At 34.7% G+C, this 16,851-nt stretch overlaps 1 protein-coding gene across 5 annotated transcripts in view; it reads right to left on the bottom strand.

Moving 5' to 3' along the window:
- CNTN1 (contactin 1) overlaps window positions 1–16,851 on the bottom strand; it is a 362,215-nt gene that overhangs the window by 83,318 nt on the left and 262,046 nt on the right. For 4 of the 5 annotated variants that reach the window (XM_015085046.3, XM_053226129.1, XM_027035908.2 and 1 more), the window contains one exon: window positions 3,342–3,500. In XM_015085046.3, the coding sequence (XP_014940532.1) occupies window positions 3,342–3,500 (159 nt within the window). Of the gene's footprint in view, window positions 1–3,341; window positions 3,501–7,746; window positions 12,075–16,851 lie in introns of those variants that run through there. The other variant, XM_053226130.1, reaches the window with a different exon arrangement.

Genomic DNA, 16,851 nt, shown 5'->3' with positions numbered 1-16,851 from the left:
GGACATCCCTCACCTTCAATATCCTCCTAGCTAATCTCCATGTTTCTAGTTTTGGCCCTCCAGAAATCCCTTCTCCATACACCATTATTTCTCCTTCGTTTAAAAATTCCTTATAGGATCTACAAACCCCTGCATATCTTGCCATCCACTATTGCTATTTGCATTATAAACTACCTCCAAATTTAGTGGCTGACATCAACTATCATTTTACTCTGTCTCATGAGTTTCATATATATAAATTTTTTATTATGGGGCACCTGGTCGGCTCAGTCGGTTAAGCATCCGACTTTGGCTCAGCTCATGATCTCACGGTTCATGAGTTTGAGTTCAGCATCGAGCTCTCTGCTGTCAGTATGGAGCCCACTTAGGATCCTCTTTCTCCCTCTCTCTCTCTGCACCTCTCCCTATTATGCTCTGTCTCTCTCTCACACACAAAAATAAACATTTAAAAATATTTATGGTATATATTTTATATTATAAAATAAAATTTTTTGTTGGGCCTAAGACATACAGAAGTTTAATATATTTGATAATATCTTAAAGGCAGGTGGATGCGAAGTTCTATCAAAGTAAGGATGGTAACTCAAATCCACAGGAACAAACGAGGAGGACTAAAAATGGAAAATAAAAAAGTTAATATAACAAACTCTATAAATATGTACTTGCTTTCCTTTCTTCTTGTAGCTTCTTTAGAAGACAGTAACAGAAGAATAACAGGTTGTAATATATAGAGAGGTCTAAAAATAATACACAGCACCAAAAAATGGGTTATCTAGGAGTTATCTAGGAGTAACACTTCCATATCTCACTGAAATTAAGTTAGTAAACATATGAAGTATTCTAACAAGTTCAGATGTAGCTGGTGAGCCCTAGAGTAATAATATGTATATTTATATTTATATTTAAAAATTCATTTATTTATATTCAGTAATGTATATATAGTATATATAGAGTAACCATTAACTACATAAATATATATATTCATTAAAGTAGTTAAAATGTTATACTAGAAAATATTCACTCAAGCAGTAAAGAAGGAATACAGGAACAAAAACAAGTAAAACTTTTAGTAAGCAAAAATACAATGGATAGTTACCACAGGGGAGGTGGAAAGGGAATGGGTGAAATAGGTGATGGGGATGAAGGAATGCACTTGTGATGAGCACCAGGTATTATATGGAAGTGTTGAATCACTAAATTGTACACCTGAAACCAATATTATATTGTGTGTTGACTAACTGGAATTTAAATAAAAACTTAAAAAAAATAAACAGAATAAAATACAATGGCATATATAAACCCAGCTATATAAATAGTAACATGAAATATTAATTGATTAAAGAATCCAATCAAAAGGCAGTGGGTGTCAGGATAAAAAATAAGATGCAGCTATATGTTTCAATAGGAAACATCCTATAGATTCAAAGATTTAAATAGGCTGACAGTTGTGAAAGACACAACATGTAAACAAGAAGCATGCAAAAGTTGGGGTGACTAGATAAATATCAGAAGCACCCTTTTTTTCAAATGCAACTCCTGTATCATGATCCCTCTTCACGATTGTTTCTCTTTAGCACTAATCACCATAGGACTTACTGTACATTTTACTGTACATTTACTGTAATTATTTGTTCATTGCCATCTTTCCTACTAGAATGTAAACTCTTTTGAGGGTATGGTGTGTGTGTGTGTGTGTGTGTGTGTGTGTGTGTGTGTTTCTTCTCTCTGTTTTGTTCATGGATGGCCAGGTGTATATCCAGAAGATAGGACAGGTTCTTGCATACAATGGAGGCCCCATCAGCATGTGTTTAATAAATGAGCATTATGGGCCCTGATCTAGGAGTTAGAGTAGGGCAGTGAATAAAAACCTTCATCCTCATGGAACTTACTTTCTAGTGGAATAGATATAGATATTTTAATGATAAGTATATTTTTATTCAGCTACCTAGTAAGAACATATATTTAATGAAAATGATTACAATTATTACTCCTTTTTCAAAGCAAACCAAATTTAAATGTGTTCATTACATTCTGTTCTCTAGTATCTATAATCAGTGTCAATTAGGCTAGATATCTAATATTACCATTATCATCCGTTTTAATTCTCTTCAGAGAAATAGAAAATATCCATACTTTAGGTTTATCAAACATCTAAATTGTTTTTATATTATTTTTCAAATGGTCTGATTTGCCAAGTTTATTGCTAGATAACTTACATTCGCAAGCATAATGTAGCAGAAATATTTCTCCTGTTTCTAACTCGTGTTCTTTATATAATATATGGAGAATACCTCAATACCAAAATATATCTAAACCCTCATAACAGCCTGCAGGTATATATTTAGTTCATTTCACATAATAGGAATAAATTATCAAAGAAAATTAAATCTAAACTAAAACTTCTCAATGATCAGTACAATTAAATGCCATTATGTTAGTTAAAGCAAAAATAAGAGCAGGTTTGGGATATTCTGGGATTACTTCTTTTCCAATTTTTAAAAAGACAAACATTTTATTCATTTTGTTTTTTCTCCCCTTGTGACAACTGAGCACATATTTCTATGTCTCTTCATTATATCTAAAAGAAACTCTAGCAATTACAAGTTTGTTTAAAAATAATGTCAAAATGACAAACAGAAACAGGTTATTTCATTGAAAGGATCCTTCATTTTCTTTGACATTACAACAGATAAACTGATGTGTGATGTTATAGTCTAGTCATGACAAACGGCAATGGGAATAGCTATAAAGGAGGGAACCCACTTACTCATTTATTTTTCCTGATCAACTTTTAGAATACCTTAGTATAAGAAAAAAAAATGGACACCCAAAACTTCATTGAAAATATGTTCTGAGGAAATTCAAAGCAGGTATGATCATCTTTGAAAAACAAAGGCTATAGTAGTGAGAAACTGGGTGCTTAAATTAATATTTATAATCAAAGTGGCTTTTCTAAAAATGCAGAATAATAGTACCTATGTAATTGCAAAAAATGGGTCATAAATAATAAGCTATAGATATCATTTGCCAAAAAAAAAAGATTTCCTGAAGTTTTTTTTCTAATAATCCTTAGAATTACACATAGAAAACTAGAAAACTAGGAGGCCTCTCTTTGCTTTCCCATTATAGATTCAGAAATGCTGCTTCCCCTGCAGCTTTAAAATGTCTAAGTTCCTTGTGGTTTTCTTCACTACCATTCCACAGGGATACTTGAAAAAAAATTAAAAATAGAAAAGCATTTCAAGGTAGATGATGAAATCCTTAAAAAGTCCAGATATTCATTCTTGTGAAAAGAATTCATTTAAAAATATGTACAGATTAATCAGACAAATGAAACTTACCTGTCTTTGCATCTTTCCAGTCATCTGAAAGAATAGTCTTGGTCTGAATAGTGTATTTAGATATAGGACTATGATTGTCTGAACCACGGCTCCAAGTAAGTGCCACAGAAGTGGCTCTAATGTCTTCTATTCGCAGACCACCTGGAGGGCCTGGAGGGCCTGGAATGAAAATTTGGGTAATGAATCAATGAATCCCAGCTAGCGAATTAAGTGCACATTAGAATACAAAAAACTCTTCAATGAAATTAAAGAACATTTGTATGATATAATCGGTGTTGCCATATTTCTTTTGGAATATATAAACTATAATAGGCAATAATAATAATAATAATAATAATAATATGGCCTTTGCTAAATGAATTCATGATGTCTCTTTGAAAAAGGAGAAAAATGCTATCATTTAGAAATGGCATTATTCAAGATAAATATGACAATCGTGGGTTCATAAAATGCATACACATGACTATCTTTGACTTATAAAATGCAATTGGCATTACAGGACCTAACAGAGTATAGCAAGTTAATAAATGTTTGCTGAATGCATAAATCAGATATGGTAGCACAAATAAGTCCAGATATGAGAATAGTTAGTTAAAGGTTTCATTGTGCTTCCCCCAGATGGAACAAACTCTTTTTTATAACCCTAAATGGTCTAGGTAGTTTATTTTACTTGGAGTAGAAAATTCTGGGAATTATTTTATCATTTTGGATAACACATTCATATTAGTTACAGTAATGGGAATATATAATATGAAAAGAAATATCTCTATTTCCATAAAATGCAAAAAACAATCATCAACTCAGAGATACACCAGAAATGCTCTGAAACACAAAATAATATACTGAAGAGTCTTAGGACAGAAAGATTATTAATGCAGAACATAAAACAATGTTAAAAATAGGTTTTCATAGATGCTTCATAGGTCAGCACCAATATTACTCATTGAGAGCACTATGCCAGGTAGTAGAAAAAACACATGATGCATAACTTTTGGATACAGAAGAGCTCTTCAGGGTCTTGAAAAGAGTGAAATGGACCAGCAAATAAGTAACTATAATTGTCGGGGTGCCTGGGTGGCTCAGTGGGTTACACATCCGACTTCAGCTCAGGTCATGATCTCACAGCTTGTGGGTTCGAGCCCCGCGTCGGGCTCTGTGCTGACAGCTCAGAGCCTGGAGCCTGCTTCAGATTCTGTCTCCCTCTCTCTCTGCCCCTCCCTCGCTCATGCTCTGTCTCTCTCTCAAAAATAAATAAACACTAAAAAAAATAACTATAATTGTAAATGCCAGTAAATGCCATGATAATGGCATACAAGGCATTTACACTTTACATCACAATTTCTTGTTTTTAAAAATGAGAAAAACATCCTTTAAGTGGTACAGAGGCACCCACTGTTTACAATGCCACAGAAGGTTCTCAGGGAATAGAGACATCCTTGTATAGACATTTCAGAAAATACTCTCACTTGTTTTCTTTACACCAGAAAGGAGTCGATCCCCAACTAAATTAGGCATATTAAATATAATAACAACTTTGGTAAAATGATACCTTTGGCTTTTCATTGTGAATGTAGTACTAAAGACATGTGTAGCTAAATATAAATACTTTACTCTTTATTTATCAAATCAGATTCTTAGCCTGCATCGTTTTGGTTTTTGCAAATGGGTTTTGGTTTTTGCTAAGGTATAGATGATTTCCTTGTAGCTGATCCCAAGGGGGAAAAGGTATAGAGAGATCCATACAAATACATTACTGCTAATACTAAAATAACACAAGACACATCCTATTGATGGTAGTAAATTTTATTATTTGGAGGTTTATATAACATATAAATAAACTTTTATAAATGGATCATCTCTAATAGTGTACTTATACTTCTCGATGTTAATTAAAAGCAACATATATACATCATCCAGAATAAATGAAAATAGACACATAAGTAATATAGAACACGTGCGATAATCTGAAAGAAAAAAACTGCATTTTTCATGTGTAAAAACCATATTGATTGGATACTTTTTCTGAGCACAAAGGTATGGCATCAATAAAATGTTAAGGGGGATTTAAGACATAATTGCCATAGGTTAGCCTTTAACCATTAAAGTATAAATTATTGCCCTGCTGTTATTCTCTGAAGTTCTTGGAGTGGCAAATGAGTAATATTTTAAAAGTTCAGATTAGAGTTGCATATTAGGAACATATTTGTTGGAATCTTACATGCCAAATAATTTCACTCAGTCATCCATTCATTGAAGAGTAACACTGTTAAGCAAGACATTGTAATTAAATTTGTGCATTTTGTTTCCTCTGATATATGCTTGGCTGCTAATGGATTCTTAACAAATATTTTGGTGTCTACATAAATGCATATATCACATTTGAACTTCTCTCAGTTCTGTAAACATAACAGTCATCCACAATACAAGCTCTACTTTTCCATTTGCCTTGACTATCATCCTAAGGAGGTAAAATTGAGAGAACAAATGGAAAGGTGTCGGTTGAGATCCTCAAAACCCTGGTGTGGCAATGTTACTTAGTAATGCGAAGTACACTTTTCCATCTAGTAAGTGACTACGAATATCTCCTGGAAAATACCTGAGAGAAAAGTACTATTAAAGGCAGGGATTGTGGAGTTTAAAAGAGGCTTGACTTTAAATTCTGTGCTCTTTGCCTGGTGACTCAGTGTCAGGAGAGTGGAGCCTTCTTAAGATTCTCTCTCTCCCTGTCCCTTTGTCACTCTTCCATGCTCACACAAACTCTCCACACACTCTAAAATATATGTGTGTGTGTGTATATTATATATTATATATATTTATATTTATGAATATATATAATATAAATATATACAAATATTATATATATATAATCAGTTCTATGCCCTGATTTACCATGGGCAAGTTTTTAAAATTATTGTTTCCATTTCCTCATCTGTAAACTAGGAGTAATAAAAATTGATCATAATATAGAATAGTTTTTTTTTAGGATTGAAACAATATCTTTAAAGAATATAGTGGTAGACTTGATCCATAGAAAGTCCTCAGCAAACTTTAAGTATCAAAAGTATTATTGCTATTATTCCTGTAAGAGCTTCCTGGGCATCTGAGCTACTAAGCAGCAGTAATTATTGAATTGGGAGTGATCTGTTTCTCAGCTTGCTCATTTACAACTTGTTTTCACTTAAAAATAAAGTGTTTTCTGATAAATTTGTTGGAGGTGAGGAAAGGTTGGCAGTGTGAAGTCCCTTAGTTTGTACTAAGAAATCACGATGTAGCAAAAACGGAGTGGTGCTATCAAGAGGAACTTGCACAACCCAGGAGGTCAGCTCAGGGCCAGTATTGTATTATCCCCCAGAGGAAGATTTTCAAAGCAGTGTAGCTGATATTACTTGTTCATTTTTTCCTGTTCATAATGGAGAAAAAAGTTTTATGGTAGAAAATAAAATGCAGCTACCAGTTCCTCAGCACACACACAAGAAGGCATTTGGAACTGGCCACCCTTGTTATTCTTCCATCAATGAGGAGAAAAAAGCAATACATGATTCTAAGAGTTTCTCTTCCTCCCTCCTCCCTTTCTCTCTCTTTCTCTGTCTCTTCTCTACCTCCACCTCCTCTCTCTCTCTTTCTCTTTTTCTCTGCCTTCTCTCCCTCTCCCTCTCCTTTTCCCTCTCCCTCTCTTTAAGCTCCTACTGTTTTACAAACACTCTCAAGAAATATACAAGCAATGAATTAAAGTCAGGGAAAAATGTAAGCAAATGGACTGTTACATGCAGCTTATTTCATTATTACCCTACTAATATATCTTTCCAATTTCTTAAGTGGCCCTCAGGCAGATAGCTAATTGTTCCTAAGAATGTTATTTATAATGAATTATGTGTGTGTGTGTGTGTGTGTATATATATACACACACACACACACACACAAATATATATATATAAATTAAAATGAAATTAAATTATAATGACACAGAGACATTGGTCAGATAGAAAGGAACTTTGGAATTTGACATGCATTTTAAATGCTTATATACATTCAATGAGAAATTATTTTAGTCTTCCATTTTCTTTCTTTTTTAAATGTTTTAAAATTTTTAGATGTTTGTTCATTTACTTTGAGTGGGAGAGGGGTCAGAGAGAGAGGGACAGAGGATCCCAATGACCTAACCCTACATCAAGAGTTGGATGCTTAACCAACTGAGCCATCCAAGCACCCCCATTCTTTTGTTTTTAATCATTACAGATCAGGATGGCAGGAGGAGGGGGAAGTGTGTGTGGAGGAACTGGGATATTTCCCTGACTAGCCCTGGCAAAACTTTCTTTTGATTCTTCTCACTACCATTAAATACTTAGGAAACTGGAAAGAGAGGAGCAAGGAGAAAAATAAAAAGATCTGGGGGAGGAGATAAAAAGCTTTTTAAAGGACACTTTTTGTTTTTAGTTTTTATGAAGACAGTCTGACCAAATTCTCCTAGGATAAAATTTCCAGTGCAAACTTCAGTGTCAATACTCTCTATCTCCTATTCAAAATCATGGTGCTCTATCACTATTTTTCTTGGACCTACCTTTCTGTACTTCTTCAGGTAGAGGCTGCCACTATGTAATTCCTTCTCTATTTGCACTACCCTCTGTCTTACTATCCTGGTTTTTCACTCATATTCTTTTCCTCTGCCTTTAAATATCCCTCACAGAGATTGCTGCCTGAGAACGCTCCATAAAAATCTCACCTATAGGGGATAATTAGTGGTCTGTCAAGGTCCTTGCTAGTGCTATGTTTCAACATTGTGGGTTCTTCAAAGTCAGGCAAAAGGAATCTACAATTACTGAAGTTTGTTCTTTTTTTTTTTTTCAACCAGTGAAGAAGGACTGTGGGAAATATCCAGAATGGTCCTCTTATCATCTGTGGTTCAATGCAGTCTCATTTGCCACATTGATACTCCCTACCCTTAAATCTCTCCAGGTTCTCAATGTCTTAACTATGAAATCATTGACTGCAGGCAAATAACAAAAATATTTCAGTATGTAATATGGATCACATACATTTTAGAGTGCATGTAAGTGAATATCTGTATATTTACCAAAGGATCCAGAAGTCTAGAAAGGTTATTGCCAGAGTCACCCAGATAGTTTGTAACAGAGTACAGATTGGGACAAGAGACTGGGTGTCCTGGCATAACTCACACAAAATGAGAAAAGGCCCATTTGAAATTTAGATCCTGCAGCCCGAAGGTGCCTATCTGCAAAAGCCCTCCAAAAAGCTACCTGAATACTGACAGGTTTACCCTGTTGTTTTCTTGGATCTCTCTGTGTTTTTTTAAATAATATAATGTATTTTTTAACAAGTATGAACTCGTAACAACATAAAATTTATATGACATAAAATGTTAGTGAATAAAAATTTTATATTTTTTATTTTAATAAAAATAATATATTTTACTGGGCCCTTATTATATTGAAGTCACTGTTAAATCTCATCATCAATGATGTAGGTGCTATCATTTTTGCTACTTTACAGATGAGGAAACAGAGACATGGATAGATTAAACGATCACAGTCATACAGCTAGCAAATGACAAAGCTAGGATGTAAACACAGCCAATTTGCCATGAAACCAACTTTCCAATAACTATAGCATGATGATTTAAATTATTGCATTATCAGAATCAAATTCAAAAAATGGTATTGAGCTTTCTTTGGAGACCTCTCTTGTTGGGGACAATATGAATATCTTGGGCACAAGTGTATATTTTAGAAAAAATGACCAAAACTGTTATACAATGACCATAACTTTTTAAATCTTTGCTTGATCTGTTAACTCAGATAAATGAAGATAAACACATCAGCTGTCTATAAATTCATACTCAATATATCCCCAGTTTTTCTTGATCACATAAAGCCATCTGTTAATCTTTCCTTAATTTTGCCAGTGTCTTTAGGTAAAAATACCTATGTATGAGCGAAATACAGATGTGATTTCCACTCAATTCTTGGTCATAGGTAATCAGAGGAAAAACTGAGCAAGAACACAACTATTTATCAATTTGGCCATTTCTTCTTTGGGAAAGTAGTAACATTCTATGAAAAGGAGTTTAGACACTTGAGAAAAAATGGCCAGGAAAAAAATATTTTAAAATGTCTCCATCAATAATTGAGACACATTTTAGGATGAGTCAAATGGGATAGAAGATTTGAAATTGGGACCCTCCAGAATTAAACAGGGTGCACAGCAGCCATGACTCCACCCCGTGCATTGCTTGAGTTTGTGCTGACACTTAGGCAGTACTGATTACTAATGGACTTTCTTCTTCTTAAACACTGACTTTCCAAAACAACCGGACCCTAAACTTTTGGTCCTTTTGGGACTCCCTTCCACATGGCACACACATTTAATATAAACCTTCACGTTCCAGAGCTGCTGCAAGCGTGAAACACATCTAGCACTACTCTCTACCTGTAATTCCCATTAAGTAATTAAAGCAAACACCACACGCAAAACTCTGTGATTCTTTGTTTATTTTTTACTAAAATAGCAATTTTTAATGAAAAGTTTGAATGTTAAGGAAACAAAAACTTCTCAGAACAAATTATCTTCCCTTTTAAAATAAAATAATCTTGAAAAAAATCACAAGGACATCAGTTATATTAGGAGGGGCGACCTCTTTTTTTACCAGTATGTGTCAGCTAAAGTCCTTTTATTATTGTAGGCCTATTTCTGTTCTCAAAATTAGTTAAGACAATGGTTCTACATAATGTTCTGAAACACAGTTCAATGTCACGGGGTCTTGTCAATGTTTAAAGCTCTACTAAGGTGAAGGTGAATATTAAACATCCCTACCATTTAATAGGAGCATGGTAGTTTTTTAACCTCTAACACTGAGAGAAGTGAACTTAGATCCATTCGTAATGAGAATAAATCTAACAGGAGAGCAATGAATCTTTATAACCTCTACTTATTATCAATGCAGTTTATTTAAACAAGAATATTCTCCCTTTCCCAGAAACAGGAAAAGCACATTTGTTGTCATGTGATTTTCTTTCAAATTTTTATTCTTTCTTTTTTAAAGCTATATCCCCACCTAGGGGCATCTGGGTGGCTCAGTCGGTTAAGTGTCTGACTTCAGCTCAGGTCATGATCTCATGGCCCGTGAGTTTGAGCCCCGCATCAGGTTCTATGCTGACAGCTCAGATTCTGTGTCTCCCTCTCTCTCTACCCCTCCCCTGCTCACACTCTGTCTCTCTCTCAAAAATAAATAAACATTAAATTTTTTTTTTTAAACCAACAACTATATCCCCATCTGGTCTTGGTGGTATACTTTCAATTACGGTCTGTGAAAGAAGATGCCCACAATGATGATTCATGCACGTATCTCCATGATGATATTTACAGGTACATGAGAGTTTCAGAAAAATTCTAAATATCTTATTAAAATGGCAATTGATCTGGATCTCTATTCTAAATTCTAAGATAGTTCCATCTGTGACAATAATTGAGAGTGGAAATTTTTAAAAAAATTAAAAAGATGGAAATTAACAACATTTTGAGCCAGAGATTTTTATTCCTTTATGATGACTAATGAGTTATTTAAAAAAGAACACTACATATATATATATTTAAGAGTCATATCCATATCCCTCAAAACTTTCCTGAGAGTTCTTCCAACAACAGATGGGGTTGCTTGAGCTACTAAACGAGAAGTTTGTATAATACCTTATACCTAAATATAAACCTGTTTAAGAGCAAAATTATTTCTGGTAAAGAGACAAGAATTTTAAGCATGTCTTTTTGACCAAAGGGGAAAAATTAAAGTATTCTGAAACAATGAAATTTAAGCAGTCCCAGAAAGAATTATATATACTTCATTTTAATCTTTCACTTCTGCTCAAGTCCTTCCAGTCACAGTCTCAAATTTCCTGCCCAAATTAAAGATCCAAGAAGGTTGATGGTAGGAGTTAATAAAATTAAATACACATCCATGCTGTTAACGGCTTGGTATCTTCACATAAACCTTGCTACTGAGACAACAATTTTCTCTGCATGCTGTCCATTTTCACTTCCCAATCCCAGGAATTGTTCCAAAAACCCTACAGAGCCATGGACAGTCTTGAGTTGTTTATTGCTGCTTTTCATCCATTCTTGCCAAAGAATATATATATGGCATCAGGATACAAAAGACCAATGGAGTAATGCTCCTTAGAATGCATCCTAATTAATATGACACCTTCGTGAATTTGACAACAACACTGTTCATTACCTGCTTGGCTAAATCAAACAGTCCATTCAGTGGCAATACTCCTGTATTATAATTCACCAGTTCTTCATAATTTTTTTTCAGATAATGAGCTAATTTCTGAGATATGTAATTTCAATGAAAAACAGGACATGAAAACACAAAAATTTCACTTGGCCATTATAAGACGTACTAGGTTAGTTCACTAGCCATTTTTCATATTAGTGAAGCTATAATTATATTTTTAAATATCTTCCTGCTCAAAAGTATGTTTAGAAGTTTCAAAGGGGGAAAAATCCTCTAAGATCTAGATGGGAGGGAAAACTGCAGAAGCTACAAAATTGAGTAAATTAGTATAATCTAGAATAATATGTTAAAAAAAAAAAGAAAGAAAGAAAAAAAGGCTTTCACACAAATGGTGAGTGTCAACGATCACCAGGTTGGAGGCAGGCTGGCACAGACGGGGAGAAAAGGATCCACCATGTTTTTCTCTCCATCTTTTCTGTTTTTACCTGCAAGAGGAAAGATCAAGGCTGAAGGGACAGTGTGGATGCCCGGTTAGGGGCAGGAAGCCATGTGCTTTGGGTATTTGCCATGAGTCCTTGATGGGTAAGTTGAACTAATGAGCAAAGGAAAACATCTTCTCCTAGACACTGGAGATGGGAGTCCAAGAGAGAAGGCTAAAGTGACACGCTTTGGCCCAATCAAACCTCTCTCCCCCTGTAATAGTGACTGACTTTCTAGAGAACAAGAGCTGTACCTGGATCTGTTCCCCCACGTTAGCAAACAAACAAACAAAAACTCCTAGAACCTTTGTAATTTCATTCCAGAAGTGCAAGTCTACTTACTAAAACATGTGCTTGAAGGCTTACAACTAAGAAAAAAATACTGAGGGTGAACTTAGCAATGATTCTAAAAAGCTAATCAGTGTTTGGGACTGGATGTCATGGGAACTTGTGTCTTGAGGTATATGGTATTTTTTATGTCTACATTATACATTAATAGCAAAGAGGGAAGAAATAAAGGAAGATGTTTATAAAACATCACCATGGTCCTTGTGTGAACTGTAACTATTATTATTCTCTTTCATAAATATGGAATCTGAGACTTAGAGTGATTAACTGACTAGCCTAAGACCACAGCTGAATCAGTAGTGGGAGTGGCTTTCTAAGGTACATTTGCTTCATGCCAAATGTCATACCTTTTAAAGTGCACCATATAGATCTTTTTCTTTTAATTTTTTAAAGTTTATTTATTTATTTTGAGAGAGTGAGACTGAGAGAGAGTGCAAGTGGGGTAGGGGCAGAGAGAGAGGGGAGAGAATCCCAAGCAGGCTCCGCACTGCCAATGCAGAGCCCGATGCAAGGCTCAAATTCACGAACTATGAGATCACTACCTGAGCTGAAACCAAGAGTTGGGCGCTCAACTGACTGAGCCATCCAGATGCCTCACATCATGTAGATCTTTTAATGATTGTATGCATATATTAACTATAGTATTAGAGAAAATCATGTAATTTATAGCCACCTCTTTCCCTTACCCATAACTAAGTATAATTTGATTATTAGAATTAGACCACTTCACCACACTATTATCTCTCTGGTGGTGACTACTTAACTATGAGAAATAATATGTAAAAACTCGCTTTTGCTGACTGCTTATTGCAAATTTTGTCCTTATGATAAATGGTAACAAAGGGCGCCAAATTCACTTGTCACTTTAAACACATGAGATTTCTACATCTTTTCAATAAGAACTGGAAGTATTAATTTTGGATATATTCTGTGCAAACACCACTCCCCTTACTCCCTGGCCTTTAAATAAAGTTTTGGTAGATTTTGCTATATTAGCAGAGTTTGCTTCTCTGAACCCTGAGGTTTTAAGTCTGGTAAGAGGGGATTCTGCACAGTCACACAGCAAGTCTCCCTAAACTGCCGTACAATAGAATTCCATTTCCTTGATTTAGGCACCTTAGCTACCAGCTTACACCAGAACATATCAGATGGTGACATCAGACAGATTTGACATATTACTGTCAGTAACGGTCCATTGCTCCTGGAGAGATTCTCAGGAACACGTGGAGTTGCTCAGGCTCTGGTGTTGACAGCCAGTAAGACGGGAAGGAGCTGAAGTTTAGAGGTATATTCTTCAGTGTGACAGAGCCTCGGATCACTACATCTTGGCATGTCACGAGTTACTTGCTACTCACATGTTTGTGCATTATTTCTTTTCTAAAATGAAGTGGATTCAAGGTTGTCCCTGCAACATGCTAACTCTTAGCTTACTTGCATCATCCCGACGCACTTTCAAAGGAGTTGGCGTTCTCGCTGCCCTGGGAAATTCACAGAAACACAGCCAGCTTCCTCACCTCCTCTCGTGTCCATAGAGTGACCATTACTGATGGCTAATATTGGACAATTAGAAATTAAAATAGTGTTTTACTTTTTAGGGAAAAAAAAGCCTTGGGATTTATGCCAGAATGGGCATTGACTTTAAGTGTACTGGGCAGTCAAATAGTATAACGGGAAAGTGCAGTAGCAGAGGAAAGACAGAAGTCACTGCTGTGCTGATGTAATGATAGGTCCTAAAAGTCAAATTTAGATAACACATGGGGTATTCTGTCAAGTATGGGATCCTGTAGTTACCTTTAAGGAGGAAGTAGAGAGGATGCGAAACATGGTTGCATCATAGTTCAAATCCACAGCTGGGTTTGTAGGCTATCAAGAGAGAGTCTACAGAGTCAGTTACAGAATACTTTTCACATTTCTTCCTTTCTCTTTGAGTATATCTTAATTAATTTGATGATATCAAGATTTTACTTTCCTCTCTAACCTAACTTTGAATGATCATCAATACTTCAGAGTGGTTTGGGTAGACAATTTAATTAACTTGATAAAATAAACCACATGCCAACAGTGAAACAGATGTAAAATAAAAATGATATGATCTGGCTTTTATATGTTGTGAAGTTAAGCATTAAGTGAAGTAAAATAAGTTATATAGTAAATTTAGAGCACTGGTATCTGGCCACGTTCTAGCTTTATAAGGTGAGAGCTGAAGATTATTCCTTTTCCTTTTTTAAATTCCCTCTGCTTATGAAATGGGATTACCAGTTATTACACTACTACCTCACAGCAATTTTAAGATACAACAAAAAGATGATATGATAAAATTTATATGAGAGTCCTATATACATATCCATTATAAAGTAAAACATTTAAATATTTGAATAGGTGAATGTTATTTATTTTAAAAAATTAATGTTGATTTATTTTTCAGAGTGAGAGACAGAGCGTGAGTGGGAGAGGGGCAGAGACATAAGGAGACACACACAGAATCTCAAGCGGGGTCCAGGCTCTGAGCTGTCAGCACAGAGCCTGACTTGGGGTTCGAACTCACAGACCTCAAGATCATGACCTGAGCTGAAGTCAGAGGCTTAACAGACTGAGCCACCCAGGTGCCCCTTGAATGAATCAATTTTAAAGCTAAAGAGCACATTTTAAAATCAAGCTTTAAAGCCACCTCCTATAGTTATTGTTTTTGCTATTATAATTGCATGATGTTGAGTAGCTATATATATATGTGTGTGTATATATATATGTATTTTTTTAACTACTATAATTTCCCCTGTTATTAGGTCAGCTATAAATTATCGTGGGCAAAAATAAAATTGCAAAATCGGCATCAGTGACTTTCTATGGAATAAAAAGTTCTTACCAATAAAGAAAGAGGCCTAGTTTTTAAATTTTCCAAATTTATTATTTTATCTCATTGAATATATCTGGATTAGTGTTTCGTTATATTGTGTTCCAGCCATGAGCTAGATGTTACATCTGTAGTCAGGCTGCTTGGATTCAAATCTCATTCTGCTTAGTAGCTGTATGACCTTAAGCCTCATTGGAACTCATTTTTTTTATGTGTAAACTGGGGATAACAATAGTATCCATCACTTAAAACAGTGCTTGTTAAGTAATAAGCCTTTAATTAATATTATGTATCTTTATATAGGAATTACATGATATATGGTAAGTAATATGTATTTTAATACCATATGTCTTTATGATACTCTATCTTCTATATTATACATTAAATTATATAATTATATATCTTTATTTTTATTTTATATTCATAATATAATGTTTTTCATGGCCTGAAGATTGGAGTTGTAAACATAATATTCTTCCAACATACATTGAAATTATTTTCAAAATATGAACTAATTGTCACTTATGTATGCTCATAAAGACTTTTAACTATCTCTGTCTGAACTGTTGTTATAATTTGACATAACTGGCATAATTGTCACATAAATTTGGCACCATTGGTAAATACACCAGTTGTATAAAGCCTACTATACAGCACTGCAGTGGAGCATGTAAAAGTGTACCATGGCTATTAAGCTCTGTAAAGCTTTCCTCCTTTCTCTCCTGGAATCAGAGTGAGGAGAAGTGAGTTTGCTGATTATTTGTTAAGGGATCCGTGGATACAGACAGACTGTGTAGCAAAGAGTAAGTTTCAGTTTGCCAAAAGCTGACCAGTTTGATTATGAGACGAAGAGGGTCAGGAACAATTAATTAACGAAGAGAAGAAACCCTCCATGAAAACGTCTCTCATTGCATTCCATTGAGGAAAAAGAGAAGTAATCCAAATCTTCATCTGTGTATGTACTACAGTGTTGTGTATGAGCTTATGACTCTTACACAATTATGTTTTAATTTTTGAATTTGTAAAATGAGGTGTTACACTAGATCAATTCCAAGACCCATCTTAAAGCATAAAATCGTATGACTCATTCTGAATGAATTACATAATGTGTTGATATATTTGAAAATCACCTTGAATTTATATCAATTTACATTGAACTTACACTGAGGAATACAATTTCAAATCATTGGTGTACTTTATAACTTCAGTAGTATTGGAAGAGTTGTTATTTTTACTAGAGCTTTAAAAAAAGAGCTTTAAAAAATAGAACTACTACTGAGTTCTAACTTCGAAGCAATCAAGCTACTCTCTAAATTCTGTATTTATTCAAAACAGATACACATTCCAGCTCATTATTTCAGTATTAGTATGTAACAGTTATGGAGATCTGCCCCCTAGCAGCTTTTGAATCTGTTGATCTCAATGGAAAGGAGAATGCTTAATTTCTGGGCAGGCTTTCACTATTAATAGATGTATCACTGTGGTTTAGTGCCAAGTGGGCTCAGGATGCCTCAGGATGGCGCCCAGTCAGTCATTGTTCCAGCCAGTGTGGGCAGCAAGGGCCATTTTCCTGTCTCAGTCCTG

Source organism: Acinonyx jubatus, chromosome B4 (assembly GCF_027475565.1).
Source record: "Acinonyx jubatus isolate Ajub_Pintada_27869175 chromosome B4, VMU_Ajub_asm_v1.0, whole genome shotgun sequence".
In the NCBI taxonomy this organism is placed as follows: domain Eukaryota; kingdom Metazoa; phylum Chordata; class Mammalia; order Carnivora; family Felidae; genus Acinonyx; species Acinonyx jubatus.
This window is presented reverse-complemented; position numbering and strand designations above follow the sequence as displayed.